The sequence below is a fragment of the Typopeltis vanoorti genome, chromosome 10, assembly GCF_054136105.1.
Source record: "Typopeltis vanoorti isolate ZY-2024b chromosome 10, IOZ_Tvanoo_1.0, whole genome shotgun sequence".
Classification (NCBI taxonomy): Eukaryota; Metazoa; Arthropoda; class Arachnida; order Uropygi; family Thelyphonidae; genus Typopeltis; species Typopeltis vanoorti.
The window spans coordinates 59,319,444-59,337,313 of record NC_143558.1 but is presented as its reverse complement, the minus strand read 5'-3'; the positions used below and the strand labels follow the sequence as shown (position 1 = coordinate 59,337,313).

Below are 17,870 nucleotides of genomic sequence, written 5' to 3'. Positions count from 1 at the left end.
TCAATCGCTTCGGGATCATTTCCAATATCTCTTCATCCTTTTGAAAACTAGGTGACCAAATTTGTGCACAATAGTCCATATGTGGCCTAATCAAGGTCTTATACAATGGAACCAGAATCTCCTTACTTCTAGAGGCCAGTGTCCTCTGCATCATTTCCAGATTTCACTGTTTTGTCCTCACAATTTTGGCAGTTTGTCTCCTAAATTTTAGATCCTTATCTACCATCACCCCAAGATCTCTTATTTCCTTCACCTCCAACAGTATATCTCCACCAAGAGTCAATTCTATATCCTCTCTTTGTTTTCCAAATTTTAAACCATGATTTTTTATTATTATTATTATTATTCAGGCCTTTATGGAGTCAAAAGACTCATTGTGGGAGGTCCTTCCTAAGAACATAAAGTCTGTCAAGACTCATCGAGGGGAGGTCCCTCCCCTAAGAAACACAAAGTCTATCATACCACTCCTTAAACTCGTTGACCATTCTCGCTCCCACCACTCCATCAGGCAATGCATTCCATGGTTCAACCACCCTCCATGCAAAGAAACCACTCCTCACCCTCTTGCTCACAGTTTCCTTTCGTAACTTCCAGGAATGGCCTCTTGTCATCACTCCTTCCTGCTGTTCAACCAAGCGAAAGAACTCCCCAGTGTCAGTCCTGTAACCACCCTCTCAACAGTTTAAAAGTCTCAATCGTATCACCTCTCCTTCTTCTATCCACCAAACTCTGCAGTCCACATTCCCTCAGCCGATCCTCATAACCAAAATTGTACAGTCCTGAAACCATCTTTGTACCCTTTCCACAGTTAATTTATCCCCTTCAAATCCTGGGGACCAAATCTGAGAACAAGTGTGGTCTGATCAGAGACTTATACAACGGAATGATAACCCTTTTATCTCTACAGGTCAGTGTCCTCATAATTGCAGCAATCCTCTGTGTTACCTTCACCACCTTTGCAATATGTCTCCTAAATTTCAGGTTTCTATCAATCATCAACCCCAGATCTCTTGCTCCCCTACTTCCTCCAGTATAACTCCTCCCATAGTGTATGTTGTGTCCCATCGATGTTTCCCAAACCTCAAGATCTTACATTTTGCTGCATTAAACTGAAACCCCCATTCATTTGCCCATCTATCTAGCTTATTCAAATCCTCTTGCAGGGCTACCACATCTGCACTATTACTAATAATCCTTCCCAGCTTCGCATGAACCGCAAACAACTGAATATCCCCTTGCAATCCACTGGCAATGTCATTGATATAAAGGTTAAACAATATAGGTCCTAGTACTGATCCCTGTGGGACCCCACTTCTAACCCTCTGCCTCCTTGAAAAATTTTAAAATTGTTTAAAGCCATACGCCACTATCCTACTCTTAATTGGACAGACTGTATGCCTATTTCTAAGTTTTGAAAGTAATTGCTGCAGTAGTTTATAATTTTTTATGTATTTATTTATTATTTAATTATACATCTATTCCCATGTCTCTCAACTCTAATAGTATTTCCCTCCTACTGGACAGCTGCGAACAAGACACACGATATTATACGCTTGCTGTATGACTCATTCTTGTATTCAGAATTTAAATTATGTTACCAGTTTTTGTCTTCTCCCTGAAAGAAGCTCATAATATATTGAGCGGAAGTATAGGAGTAATAAATTATATTTAGTTTTTGCTTACATCTGTAAAGTCATTATTCAAAAAATATAGTATGTGTAATGTGCATGTCTCTATTAAAGAGCTAGTAATCTCACAGTCTTATTAACATCTAGTTGACTCAATTCCACATATACCTTTTGCTCACTCACAGTGAGTCTCTCCTCCTCCGCATCCACTGTTCTCAAATTCTCCATGATGTCACATTCATAAGGATGAAAGACCTTTATGAACTGCTCATTCTCTCAGATATACCATTTTCTCCAATCAATGTCATCCTACCATAATCATATGTTTTTTGTTTTTTGCTGGCTACATATCGAAAAACTTCCTAGGCTATTTTTTTTTCATTTAGGTACCCACTGCCACTACTCATACTACACTTCAGTTGCCCTTATTAACTGAATCATCCTCCTTGCCTGTTCTTTGTTCTCTTCATGGAATTGATTATTACTACTCATCTTATGTTGTCTCCTTTGTCTTTTTTCTGCGTACATCCATTTCACACTTACCTTATTTAACCTTCTGACCCTTGGAATACATCTAGACATTGCTTCTACTGGATAGTAGATGCAGCAAGCAGCAGTTATCTTTCCACACAACTCTTCATTCCATGGTACAGCTGCAAGCTGTCTCATGACAGCTTGCAGCTATACCATGTCTCTCTGTATCTCCTGAGTTTCTCATAACTCATAATCACCAGCCTTGTAGTTGCACATATATCTTTTCCTCACAGAAGGCCTCACATTTCTGGCATTCACCCAGATAATCACTTCATAGTCACTCTCATCAGTTGGACGGAGATCTGACACCTTATTTATAATGATATTCTGTGATGGCATATCAATCTAAGACCCTCAATCCTTGTGTGCCTTCTCTTACATGCTGTCTGAGGTAGCATCCCTCCACATCCCAATGTATATTGCCATAATTTACATCACCCATAATCATCACTATTTTAATATTGGATATGAGGCTGGAACGAGCAAAAGAGTTAATAGTATTAATTGGTACAAATGATTGTAGAGAGGACAAAGAGCATGTCAGAATGGATATCAGGAGGCTGCTTGGAAGGATAAAAGAGAATAATGTGACAGGAAGGGTAGTCAGTGTGTGTGTGTGTGTGTGTTGCCTAGGTATGACTGTGGTGAAATGAGGCGGAGAGCAAGGATTATGAATGATATGCTGGCTGAAATGTGTGAGGAGATGGGATACAGTTTGTTAATGTGTGGAATGAGTTTGAGGGACAAAGTGAGCTGTATGGGAGTGATGGACTGCATTTGAGTGGTTATGGTGCAAGTTGCTTGGAGAGACTGCTGCTGGAAGGTAGAGAAATGAATAGAGAGAATGAATCAGATCGAGAGGGGGAGTGATGTGGAAGAGCAGGAGAGTAAGACAGGAGAGAGAGATTGAAGAGGTGGATATGAATGGGGAAGTGAGTGGTATGAGTATAGAAAATGAGAGAATGGGTGTGCAAGAGTAGCAGGGAAATGGGGAGGCTCAGGGTGGACAGGGGTATGCAGCATGAGAAAGGTGGATTCTCCAAAAGGAGGCGAGAGCATGTGTAGGTAGGAAAGGAATAGGATGACCAGGGATCAAGATGAAACAGTTGGAATTCAAAAGTGTTCTAAAATGAAGAAGCAGAAAGGGAAATGGCCCCAGTCGAGCACGGAGAGATCACATCGACTGAGTGGTATCAGTGGAACTAGCTGTAGATCTAGAAATGAGCTGTTGTGTTTGTATACAAATGCTAGAAGTATAAGAAACAAGGCAGATGAAATGGTTGCACTAATTGCGTCTGTTCACCCAAAGATTGTCGGAATAAGTGAGACATGATTGGAAGAGGATGACAACCTGACAGGAATAGAGATGGAAGGGTATGATATGTTTCGTGAGGATAGAAGGGGTAAAAAGGGAGGGGTAGTGCTAATGATAATAGAGAAAGAGTTATGTCCATACAAAGTAGAGATGCAAGAGGGAAATAGTGCCAGTGGTTTTGAGGCAGTATGGTGTGAGATAGAGGTGAATGGAATCAAATACTTGGTGGGATGTTGTTATAGAACAGGTAATGTGGATGGTGGTGATAGTGAAATGTATAGTCAAATTAGCCAAGCAAATAAGAAAAGGGTGATCATTATGGGTGATTTTAATTATGGCAATATAGATTGGAATGATGAGATAGCAACTGGAAGTAAAGAAAATGAGTTTCTTGAGTTTTTGAGGGATAACTACCTCAGACAGTATGTAACAGAGGGCACACAAGGATTAGGGAGCTTGGATTTGGTCATCTCATCAGAGGATGTAATTATAAATGAGGTATCAAATCCATCCACCAATTGGTGAGAGTGACCATGAGGTGATTACCTGGGTGGTTGCCAGCAATGTGAGGACCTCTGTGAGAAAAGGGTATATGTGGAACTACAAGGGGGGGGGTGATTATGAAGAGCTCAGGCAGGAGACAACTTGCGGGTGTAGCGTGCAGTGAGGAGTTAGCTGGAAAAGAGATCAATGCAACTTGGGGTATTTTCAAAAACTATCTAGTAGATGCAATGTCTAAATGTATTCCAAGGGTGAGAAGGTTAAATAAGGTAGGTGTGAAATGGATGAATAAAGAGATTAAGCATGCGATACAGAGAAAAACAGCATTGTGGAGGGAGCATAAGAGAAGTGGAAATAACCAATTTCACGAGGTCTACAAAGACCAGGCAAGGAAGGTGACTTGGTTGGTGAGAGTAGCCAAAGAGAAGTATGAACAGCAGTTACCTAATGATGCCAAAAAGAATCCTAGGGAGCTCTTTCGATATGTAGCCAGCAAAAGAAAGAATGATTATGGAAGGATGACATTGATTGGAGAACTTGGTCAAATTCCTAAGGAGTGGAAGGAGGGCAAGATTGTGCCACTTCATAAAGGAGGCAATCGAACTCAAGCATCAATCTATTGGCCTATCTGTGTGTCAGATGTTGTGGTTAAGTTGTTGGAGAAGCTTGTGAGAACTAGGATCCAGAATTGGGTTGACAGTATTATCTTTGATGGACAGCATGGATTTGCTAAAGGGAGGTCATGTTTTAGTAATCTACTTATTTATTACAATAAAGTGACTGCTTCCTTGGACAGAGGAGAAGGATACACAGTAATATACTTGGATTTCACCAAGGCTTTTGATAGAGTACCTCATGATAAGTTGACAGTCAAACTAGAGCAGATGGTGTTGGATATTAGATTAGTGCATTGGATTGGAGACTGACTATCTGATAGGTATCAACAAGTTGTTTATTATTTTAACGGTATAATAGAACACAGAAACTAAGTAAATAATTAATTTATTAACTTGATGCTGATATTTCGCTGGTGTTATAACCAGCATCTTCAGAGCACAAAAACACTGTTTGTCACAATACGCGAGACTAAAACAACATGGTGTACTTAAACAAAATTGTAGCAGCAACACAAAGACTAGAGTCCTGATTTTGGCGCCCTCTATCTGAAAAAAAAAAAAAAGCTATATATTACTACAGTCCTAGAAAAGTGCTAGTTTTTTCTTAATATGACTGTCTCCCAGATCTTCGGCAAGTTAATACAGCCATATTTGAGATTTGGAGTGTGTTTTAGGGCTTCTGTCGCCTCTAAGAACAATCTCTCTGATTTATACGGGTTTCTGTGTAGTACTTTTGTGTTTTTCCAGTTGATCCTGTGTGCACGGGTATCCAGAGCATGGTCTGCTAGGCCCGACTTCCCATAATGATAATTCCGGACGTATCTTTTATGTTCGCTGATGCAGATGTTCACTGTTCTTCCTGTTTGACCATAGTAGGCTTGATTGCATGAGCAGGGTACTTGGTAGACTCCTGGAAGTGATAAAGGAGGAATGCTGTCCTTGGGTGAGCGGATGAGGGTGGCTAATTTGCTACATGGTCTGAATGTAGTGCGTAGTTTATGTTTATTGAGAATTCTTGAGATCTTTTCGGATGTGCCTTTAATGTAAGGGATGGTGACTGTTTTGTTGTAGTTCTCTGTGGTGGATGGTGGGAGGGGTTTCTTCGGAGTGTTTAGTATTTTGTTTATTTTATATGGATTGTAGCCGTTGGCCAAGAAGGTGTGGCGTAAGTGAGTCAGTTCAGCAGTAAGAGCCTTGTCATTGGAACAGATTGCTCTCGCTCTATGGGTTAGCATTTTTAATATGCCATATTGTTGAGAAGGATGATGGTGTGATTGTTTGTGTAAGTATCTGCCTGTATGTGTGGGTTTTCTAAAAACTGAAAATGACAAGGAACCATCTGGGAGACGCGTGATGAGTGTATCCAGGAAGGGCAGACAGTTGTTGGTTTCCAGTTCCATAGTAAAGTGGATTTTTGGATGTTGGCTATTTAAATGTGCTAAGAATGTTTTCAATGTCTCAGGGCCATGCGGCCAAATAGCAAGCACATCATCAACATAGCGTAGCCAAAGTGTTGGTTTGAGAGTGGCTGTATTGATTGCTTGTTTTTCCAGGTGTTCTATGTAAAAGTTGGCTAGGGGGGGGGGAAAGGGGGGAGCCCATGGCTGTCCCATCAATTTGTTTGTATATTTTCCCTTTCCATGTGAAATATCCTGCATGTATTGTGAATTTGAATAGTTCAAATATATCAGGGGGGGGAGTGTGACTTCAGTAGATTGAGGGTTTCTATTAGTGGTACATTTGTGAATAGTGAAGTGATGTCAAAGCTTACTATTAAGTCTGGGCTTCCACACGTTTAAGGTATCCACAAGTTGTGTATGGGGGTGTGATATCCAGGAAAAGGAAAGTCAGTAGTGGAGTGCCTCAGGGGTCTGTTTTAGGGCCATTACTGTTTAACTTGCATATTAATGATATTGGCGAAGATTTGGATAGAGATATTCAGTTGTTTGAAGATGATGCAAAGTTGGGACGAACCATAAAGAGTAGTGAAGATGTTGTTGGCCTTACAAGAAGACTTGAATAAATTGAGTGATTGGGCATGGAAATGGGGATGTGAGTTCAATGTTGCAAAATGTAAGGTTTTAAAATTTGGAAAACAAAGATGGGATGCAGAATTTATGTTTGGTGAGAATATATTTTTGGAGGTAGAGGAAATAAGAGATCTGGGGGGTGATAGTGGATAAAGATCTAAAATTTAGGGGACACATTGCCAAAATTGGGAAGACAACACAAAGGCTTCTAGGAATGATGCGGAGGATACTGACGTGTAGAAGTAGGGAAATTCTTGTTCCGTTGTATAAGGCTTTGATTAGGCCACACATGGACTATTGTGCCCAGATTTGGTCACCAGGTTTTCAGAACGATGAAGAGATGTTGGAAAGTGTCCAAAGACTGACTAAGGTACTTTCTGACCTCTGGAATGTCGAGTATGAGGAAAGATTGAGAAGATATAATTTGCAGAGTCTGGTGGACAGGGGTAAGAGGGGAGATATGATAGAGACCTACAAGTTGGTAAGGGGTTGTTATAGGATCAATGGTGGAGAAGTTCTACAGAGAATAGTGGGAGATCTGGGGAGTACCAGAGGTCATCCCTGGAAACTGTGTAAAGAGGGTGTGAGTAGGGAAGTGAGAGGCAGGTTTTTTTTGTGCAGAGTTGTGAATGATTGGAATGCCTTGCCTGAGAGTGTGGTGTCTGCAAGGAGTTGGAGTGTGTTTAAGACACGGTATGATGAGATGTGTGTGTGATAAAAAGACCTCCTAGATGAGTCTTTGACTCCATGAGGTCTTATGGTAATAATAATAATATTTGCTTGTCTAATTTGCTTATACATTTCATGGTCACTACCCTCCACATTATGTCTATAGCAACATTCAACTAAGTATTTCATTCTCTTCACCTCTATCTCACACAGTACTGCCTCAAAACCACTGCCACACACTGACTTCTCCATACCTTTCTTGAGCCATTTCTTTTTCTCTTTAACCATCTTTAACCTTCTTCAAATCCAACTGTTTATCCCTGCAATCCAGGCCATCCCATTCCTTTCTCGTCCACACACACATGCACGCACGCACACACACACACTCACTCACTCACACTCTTTGAGCATTGACATTTCTCATGCTGTTCCCATTCTACCTGAGTCTCCCTGTTTCCGTCACTGTCTTGTATGCCTGTTTTCCCCTTTCGCTTAATCTTGCTACCCACTTTTTTTATTTATTAACCACCACTTCAATTCCTCCTTCTTTACTCTTCTGCTCTTTCACATTACTACTTACTTGCTCAGATTCATTCTCTACACTCATTACTCTCCTTTCCAAATTTGCAGCAACATCTCCAAATGACTTGCACCAAAACCATTTAGAACTTCCATTGCAAGAATTTTTCACACAGATTAAAATACTTTTCTCTACCCTCCACTTGCTTGGGTAAAAAAAATAAATAATTTTGATTTCTCACTAATTTCCTAGCTAAGAAAACTTTATTTTGATGTGAGTTGGTTGTGCTGAGTTTTGTTCTAATAAAACAATGGATATAATCTTTAAAAATTATCAGTTATTTAATTTTTCATTTTACATATTCTACCCACGGAACCTTTCTTCCCAAGAGTTAACTATAAACAGGAATGTAGATAATCCAGAATCTTAAATCTAATATAACAATTGTCATATTAAAATAAAACATCATTGTTACTATAAGAAAACTATCTATATGAAAGAATGTTTCTCTTATGTTATTTTAAATAGAATTTAGCTTTGATGTAGTTTCTAAATAATTAATTAAATTTATCTGATTTTTTTTTTTTTTTTTTTTTTGTATATATATTATATTTTCACTAGAGGTCATCCCAGTAGAATAACCATTGATCAAATCATTGTTTCTTTAGCATACTACATATGAAGGTTGAAACGTCGGGAAATTAAAATAGTTATTTATAACATGGTTGTAAAGTTCATAATTTCCAAAATGAATGCTTCTCACCATGTAACACTAAAAGGAAGTTAAATAAGATATCAGTTATTTCAATTTTACAAACACTGATGGAAAAGGTGCAACTAGCTTTTCTACTCAAATGACTAGTAGCTTCCTGAGGATCTAAAATAAATGTTTATAAACAACAAAGTGCAGAGCATAGTTAAATCTTCTTGTAGAAAGACTTATACGCTGGTTAAACATGATAACTAAATAATACTTAAGGAATTGAAAGCGTACACTAGAAATATAAATTAAATCAACTTTAATACATACTTTTCGATATTTCGGCAACGTCACGTTGCCATCTTCATGGGAACTTAAGATAAAGACACACGCAAGTACTACATAACAGCAAATGAGAAATGAAGCGAGGAAACTACCATTTTCCTCAAGTCCTGATGGTACCCCTCTGGCAGACCAAAGTAGGTGGTCTTTGCCTTTAGGCTGAAGTTCTGATATATGTTTCCCAAATTTGGGGCAGTCTCATGCATCTGTTAAATTGTGAATGAAACTATGTTGTGTAATTTATTTTTTTTCATTCACATTTAACATTGCTTATTATATATTAATCATGATTTGTATAAAAATTATTTATTATTCCTTAATTAAGGATTACTATTTAATTATTTATTCTAAACTTAACCTACTATTAATTTATTAGGCAATAATAAGTGTAGAATTTATAATAACTGAAATAATATATATATGATGTAACGAAAAGTATTATTATAAACAATTGTATACGTAATGAAAGAGCTGATTATGTAGCTCAAATATTCTGTTTATTCTTATTTGTGAAATTTTAATGTTATGTAATCAGTTATGTAAGAGTAGAGCGTTGTATTACATTAGCGAAATGTTTACGCTCATGCGTTGTCATGGAGACGCATGAAATAAACAAGCACGAGTCGAAGAGTGCGTGACCTTGGAACCAAAAAGGAGAAGATTTTTAATTAGAGAGGAGAGAGGAAGTTTTTGCGGAGTGGGAAGGAGGGTAGGATACAAGCAAAGGAAGTGGAAGAAAATTATAAGTTCTCTAGGGCAGAAATTCATGAGAATAGTATTTAGAAGTGAGCCAAAACATAGTGAATCATATACTTAGCTGCAAGTGAAGTCAGCTGTGTTGTAAAGGAAGATTAATGCCGTAACCGGATAAATAAAGAACTGGACATTCAATGCAAAATTCTGATTAGTTCCAGTTAGTCTAGGATTACGTCTTAATTCTATGTTGCCCTGAGAAGAATTATATTGAGATTAACTAGTTTGAGAAAAGTAAACAAGGAAAGATATCAGTGCCTTATTGATGTGTTTTTTTTAGAGTAGTGAAGCGCGATTAACAGTAGCTCAGTTAAATCGTTGGAGAATTTTTATTAATGTGTTCCGCTAACGTAAATAAGTTAATTCATAAGTGTGCTCACAATTAATTGATGTATTGAAGATTGTATCTGGTAAGAGTAGTCATACTTGTTTGTTTATTCTAACATTAACATATCTTCGAAGTTCAAAGTCCGAAATAAGATTGCTTGGAATATTGTCTACCTTGATTAGTGCTTCCTGTGAATTTAAACATTAAGTACAGCTGATAGACATGTGGAGACTGATTAAATAAGAAGTTTCGTTTTATTAACTTGAGTTAAGAAAGCTTGTGATTTTGAAACTGTGAATTGTATGTGAAAGTTTAGAACATTAAATTGGCATGAGTGACTTAGCAAGATGTATTAAGTTGATTGTATTGTTTCATTTTAAAGCAGAATTCTTGTATTTGTTATATATATATCATATATTAAATGTTTTATTTTGTTAATCTAAATATTGTGTTTGCCTGAATTCCTTTTTATTGCACCGTTCATAAATATTCGAATCTCGCGGATGCCCCAAGTAGAATAGTAAATAATTCGGCCTAAATAAATGAATGGACTGCTAGCTAATTTAAGAATTGATCCTACTATTTTATATAGACTAATCTAAAAATAGGGTGGCGCAGTATAATTATAAATTTCCCTACTTTTGGATCAGTGATCAATTTGCAATTAGTTGTTTTATTAATAAGAGTGACTTGAAACAAGATGGCGTATTAGAACACAACATGAAAATAGAACGTCACGACACATCCAAATTTGTTGAGGTTTGGAATGTTCATAAGGGCTGAAGCTGATTCCACGAATAGTCTTTCATATTTGAACTTGCTATGGTGTATTACTGTGGATTTCTTCCACCTTATTCTGTGGCAAGTATCCAGATCATGGTCTGCAAGCCCAGAGTGGCTGTACTGGTGAAATCGGATGTATTCCTTGTGTTCTGAGATTCTGATATTTGCTGTCCTGTAATTGTCCTACTTTGTCAATTTCTGTATCTGTAACAAGTGTCTGTAACAAGTGGTCAAGTCATGTCTGTAAATGTGTCTATAACAAGAGGTCAAGCCATGTTTTTTTAGGATTTTGTTGATTTTTTCCGAGGTGCCTCGGATGTAGGGAATGGTGATGGATTTAGAGTAATCTTTTTTGTGAAGGGGAAGGAGGTGGTTTGTGGATAACTGGTTTTAGTATTTTTTTTTATTTTTTATTTTTGGGAGGGGGTAGCCATTGGCTGAAAAAGTGTTAAGGATGTATGATTGGGTTTTCTATAAACTGAGAAAACCAAGGTTCCATCAGGTTGGTGGGTGACTAGTGTGTCTAGGAAGCTAGGAAGGGGAAGCTATTGTTTTCTGTTAAAAAAGAACTTGACATCAAAACCAAAACTACAAACCAACACTGTAGTTAACCTTTTTTAATTATCTTGAGGCCTGAAGCACTCAACGCTCTGTCACGTGGTCACAACTTCGCCATTGCTCCTAGGAAATTACCGGCCAAGGAATTAATGATCCAGATTGATTCGCCACCTTCCAAACCACATCGCCAACGATATTAGATTGAATGTAGCCTGTGTTCTCACAAAAGCAAAACCAACATATCCATTAATGAATACAAGTCTCTACAAGAATTGAAGAAAAACAAAGAAAGAAATAGTTATCACCAAAGCAGATAAGGGGAATGCCACTGTGGTACTCAATCATAATGACTACACTGGTAAGCTTAAGGCTTTACTATTAGATCGAACTACTTACCTCCCCATTGAATACAATTCCACCAACTCACAAATTAGAAACCTCCATAAGCTCCTTAAGAAGGTCACTTCTTGGCCTGTGGAGATTACTAACAGACTAAAACCATATAACTCTAGACCCCCCCCCCATATATATGGGCTCCCAAAAATACACAAAGAAAATGTGCCATTACGTCCCATAGTGGATGGCATTGATTCTCCCACTTGCAAACTAGCTAAATATTTAGCCAAAGCGCTTTCACACTATACTGGCAACACACCATCACACATAAAAAACTCAGTCCACTTCAAAACCAGTATAGAAAACCTTACACTCCAACATAATCACATAATGGTCAGTTTTGACATCTCCTCCTTATTCAAAAATGTCCCCCTCAAAGAAACCTTAGAGCTAATCCAAGCTAAATTTCCTTCCGATATCTCAGCCCTATTTCAGTTTGCAATGAACTCAGACTAGTTTGTTTGGCAGGAAAAATTCTACAACAGATAGAGAGGACAGCCATGGGTTCACCACTTTCCCCACCCTTGGCCAACTTCTTTACGGAGACTTTTGAAGAGAAAGCCTTAAACTCTGCCCTACAAAAACCTACCATATGACTTCATTATGTTGATGATGATGTGTTTGCCATTTGGCCACATGGCCCGGATACACTCCTCTCCTTCTTAGCACATTTGAACAACCAACACCCTAGAATCAACTTCACCCTGGAAAAAGAGAAAAACAATAGCCTCCCCTTCCTAGACACACTAGTCACCCGCCAACCTGATGGAACCTTGGTTTTCTCATAATAAGTTTAGTTTAATCCTTTATCCAAGTGTGAGCAAACAAAGTTTGCACCTGAAAGTATCTTCAGGACTGCGGTAAGGTAGTGCAACACCAGGCGACTCGTTGCAAAGGTGGAGAAAGCTCTCATCTCTCCTATATCAGTATCTCTTATAATGCAAAGCACATCTCCTTGCGGATATGTGTATTGCTATGCATTAAGGCAAGGGCCACTACCCATACTGGTTTCGACCTTTATTGAGGTCTCATCAGTGGGAGCCAGGCCCAGTAGTGGAGATACAAAGTCAGAAGCAATGAGAGGTCATCCTAACCTATAGGAGTTGCCAAAGGGTGTGCAACCTTATTATTAAATTACTCCGGATTCAGAGAAAGTCTGCCTTTGTATCTCCACTACTGGGCCTGGCTCCCACTGACGAGACCTCAATAAAGGCGGAAACAGGTATGGGTAGTGGCCCTTGCCTTAATGCATAGCATTACACATATCCGCAAGGAGATGTGCTTTGCATTATGGGAGATACTGAGATAGGAGTAATGAGAGCTTTCTCCACCTTTGCAACGAGTCACCTGGTGTTGCACTACCTTACTGCAGTCCTGAAGATACTTTCAGATGCAAACTTTGTTTGCTCATACTTGGATAAAGGATTAAACTAAACTTATTATAGTCTAACCAAGTGAAAAATAAGCTCTCTCATCAACTTGGTTTTCTCAGTTTATAGAAAACTCCACTCATACAGGCAGATACATTCACCAACAATCCCCCCCCCCACACAACAATATGGAGTTATTAAGACACTATTCAACAGGGCAAAACTAATCTGTTCAAATGACCAAGCCCTAACCACTGAACTAAATCACATTCTTAACACTTTCTCAGGCAATGACTATCTCCCTCCCAAAAAAAAAAATCCAAAAAATACTAAAACCAGATATCCACAATCCACCCCCCCCCTTTCACAAAAAAGATTATTCTAAATCCATCACCATTTCCTACATCCGAGGCACCTCAGAAAAAATCAACAAAATCCTAAAAAAACATGGCTTGACCTCTTGTTGCAGACCAGATAGAAAATTAGCATCCCTTATTCGCTCCACTAAAGACCAACCACTTCCCCTAGATCTACCTGGTGTATACCAGATCCCTTGCAGCTGTAAATTGTCCTACTTTGGCCAAACAGACAGGACAGGAAATATCAGAATCTCAGAACACAAAGACTATATCTGATTTCATCAGTACAGCCACTCTGGGCTTGCAGACCATGCTCTGGATACTAGCCACAGAATAAGGTGGAAGAAAGCCACAGTAATACACCACAGCAAGTTCAAATATGAAAGACTATTCATGGAATCAGCCTCAGTCCTTAGGAACATGCCAAACCTCAACAAATTTGGATGCATAAGACTGCCCCAAATTTGGGAAACATATATCAGAAGAACTTCAGCCCAAAGGCCAAGACCACCTAATATAGCCCGCCAGGGGGCACCATCAGGACTTTAGGAAAATGGTAGTTTCCTCGCTTCATTTTTTCAGTAGTATAGTGGTATCTCACTAATCCAAACCTCTTTAGTCCGAATCCTCCAGTAGTCCGAACTGCAGTTTGAAAGAAAAAAAAGTTTCATTTATTATGCATCATTATTTTGTGTACTAATATTTTTATTTAATAATTATTATTTTAACTGTTATTATTTATTTTATTATTAATACAGTACAGTATTTTTTTCATACTGTCAAATATTTGCATCTAGAAAAGGGTGAAGAGGCTGTACAACTTGTTACTGAATGCAATGTCGGCAAATCTGCAATCAGTGACATAAAAAAAAAAAATTAAAAAAAAAAACAGGATTTTAACTTATGTCTCAACCACAGAAGAAGGTCCAAGCAAGAGACAACTTCTGAAAACAAGTGATTTTTCTTTACTTGATTTGCATGTTTCTTCAAGAAAGAAGTTGTTATACTCCCATCTCCAGAGACATTTTAAAGCAGAAAGCTAAGCATTTCCATTCACAAATTTACCCAGATCAGAAATTCAAAGCAAGTGATGGTTGGCTAGAAAATTTAAGAAATGCCACAGTATTCGATTCGTATTCGATATCTATCAGTATCAGGGGAAAAAACTGTCTAGTGACGTTTCCGCCGTGGAACCATAACCATTCCAAAAAGCTTTTTTATAAAAAATTCTTCAATTAAATTTAACCAATGATCAAATTTATAATGCAGAAGAAAGTGATCTTTGTTCGAGGTTGTTACCAGAAAAACTCTAGTCCACAGAAATGAAGCCTCATCGCCCGGTCGAAAAATGTCCAAAGAGCGTGTCACGATAATGCCTTGTGCAGACACCTCAGGAAAACATAAAGGTACTTATGATTGGAAAATCAGCAAACCCAAGACCATTTAAGAATTGCTGCCTTCCGATTTTGTACCAAAGTCAACGTAAAGGATGGATGAATGTCGTTTTTCAAACTGGTTTCACAACGATTTCGTACTGTCTGTTAAAACTTATTTAAAATCCCAGAATTTAGAATAGAAAGCTTTTTTTATTGGATAACTGTCCTGGACATTCGCTGGAAAAGATGAATTGATTAGTGAGGACGGAAATTTTACAGCTATGTTTTTCCTCCAAACTGTACTCCATTGTTGCAACCAATGGATCAGAACATAATACAGTCTATTAAATTAAAATATCGTAAAGACCTACTTTTAAATGTAATTTCCCAAAATTATGACGTTACCACATCAATAAAAAATATAAATTTGAAGGATGTAACATTCTCAGTTGTTGCTGCTTGGGAAGCTGTCGAACCTGAAGCAATTTGAGTATCATGGAAAAAACTGGCCTTCTAGAATTTACCAAGATAACTACAGTAATACACAAAAAGAGGAAATTCAAAACGTGCATAATTTGGTTAAAAATATAAATCCAGGTGTTGAAATTTCACAAACAAATGTTACAGGTAGAACCGAAAGTGAATTTGTAATCAAATCAGATGCTGAAGTTATAAATATGATGCTACATGATGAATTAGAACGTGATGATGATGATAGAGAGCTTGAAGAAAAAAAAAGTAAAACATGAAGAGGTAGTTGACAGTTTTAATATGTGTAGAGAATGGCTAAGCAGAATGATACGCCATTCCACAAAATTGTATTGCTAATGCAGCTCCAAGAAGAAGCATTCATAAAAAGTTTAGCTTTCAAGAAGCAAAAGAAAATCAGCAGTGACTTTTTTTTACAAAGAAATAAAAAAAACTTTTTTTGTTATTTTGTGAAATTTTTTTTGTGTTGCAAATTAAGTTGTGTACTGAACTATGCAATTTTATTAAATCAGAATCCTCAACAATACAGGTACATACAAAGTAATTTTTTTTTTACTAAAATAAGCTCGTGTACTGTATTATTTTTTAAGTTTTACATTACAGTACCGTAGCTTCACAGTTACTTCATTTATTTACAGAATTAAATTGGTGTATTCTACCCTCTTTTTTCACAAAAAAAAAAAAAGAGGGTAGAATACTTTGAATGAAACCTATATATATATATATATATATATATATAGATAGATAGATATAGACAAAGAATATTATAGAGTACTTTTCTTGCTTTGCTTCTTTAAGAGTGCCAAATAATTCTGAAGTGTGTTCTGTGGAGATAACTTTCAGATAACTAATCCGAACAAGCACAGTTTTTATTAGTTCGGATTAGCGAGATACTACTGTACTTGCATGTATGTGTCTTTATCTTAAGTTTCCCATGAAGATGGCAACGTGACGTTTGCAAAATATCGGAAAGTATATATTAAAGTTGATTTAATTTACATTTCTAGTGTATGCTGTCAATTCCTTAAGTATTTAGTTATCATTATTATAGTTAAATCTGCTAATAAACTATTAATTAACATTATAGTTTATAAAGAACATGCAAGAAACTTGTATCATCTATTCTCATTTAGTGTACTTTATTAATATTTATGGCTATTTTGCCTATTTTCTAAGAGGTATCCCCCCTTGTATTAATTCACTGGATTTTTTCTCCAATTAACTTAAAACATTAATGATATTTTAAAGATATAAAAATATGGAAGGAATAATTTTTGACATACCTTTGTAGAATTATCAGGATTATATTTTTATGGAGCAGCATCAGAAATAAAGGTATGTCAAAAAATTATTCCTTCCATATTTTTAATTTGTATTTAAAATATCATTAATGTTTTAAGGTAATTGGAGAAAAAATGCCAGTGATGTAATACAAGGGGTACTCCTTAAGAAAATAGGCATAATAGCCATAAATATTAGTATCAATTTTAGAGGAGTAACATGGAAAATTTCCAGAAATAATATTTAGTGTTTTTAGATTATTGTTGGCATCTGTGGTGTTTAGAGAATCAGCAACTTCCAATCAATTCCTGATTTTTTTTTTATTAAGAAAGCTATGTTGAGTGTATCATTTCTGTAAATTCTTTGATTCAATGTGATAGATTTTCTTCTGAATGTGGCACTGTGGTGAATATAGCATTGTGGTTTGTGGCAGAGACATGTAAAGTAAGGCTAGAGTTATCCTTCTTTTTATGGAAAGCTTTACTGAGATGTGTTTGTTTTCAAATCTCATAACTTCTACCTCTTTGATACAAAGAAGGCTGCATGAACAAAGAATTTTGTAAATTCCTTGGTATTTTAGAAAGGGGAATCAATCTTTATCAATCTTAAGAGGCCTTGGATAAGCCACTCTGATATTAGTCTTTTAGTAACATGACTTAAATTTTATAGTCTGCCATTGTAATGAATAAATGTGGAGTCTTTATGTTGAATCTGCATATCGAATCAACAGAAGTGATCCATGGCTCTCATAATAAAAACAAGGACTGATGTTACATGATGTCTGAAAGTTACTAATGCAACCTCTAAACACCACAGAATTTGGTTTTGTCAAAAATCAAATAGTGACTTGACTATAAATATGTCTCACTTGTTCTTGTTTAATATTCATGGTTTATTAACAAATTTAACTACTTCTCTCTTTTTATTTTATTATTATTATTATTATTATTATATTATTATTTTTGTTTATAGACATTCAGCAACCCTGTGGAAGCTGCCAGTCATTTGAGTGGTGAAACAAGTTGGTCATCATACCTTTTCTGTCATTTTTGTTATATTGCAACCTGTTAAAAGATCAGCCAGATACCCATGTTTTAAGATGCCCATGATTTATATGTGTGTGTGTGTGTATAACATCTGTCTGCCTATTTATTAACTGAAGTTTCATTTTTGATAGATACCCAAGAAAATATTGATAATAGGATACAACATTCCAATTTGTATAGATTAATTTCTGCATACAGAGAACATGGTCATAAAATAGCCAGAGTTAGCCCCATTTTTGGAGCAGCCAAAAAGTAAGAAATTATTTTGTAAATTT

At 36.9% G+C, this 17,870-nt stretch overlaps 1 protein-coding gene across 3 annotated transcripts in view; it reads left to right on the top strand.

Annotated features, from left to right (window-relative positions):
- The window catches only part of LOC150102443 (2-oxoadipate dehydrogenase complex component E1), a 481,556-nt gene that overhangs the window by 13,148 nt on the left and 450,538 nt on the right, over window positions 1-17,870 (top strand). For all 3 annotated transcript variants that reach the window (XM_090399364.1, XM_090399362.1, XM_090399363.1), the window contains exon 2: window positions 17,727-17,847. In XM_090399364.1, coding sequence (XP_090255490.1) covers window positions 17,727-17,847 — 121 coding nt within the window. The remainder of the gene's footprint in view (window positions 1-17,726; window positions 17,848-17,870) is intronic.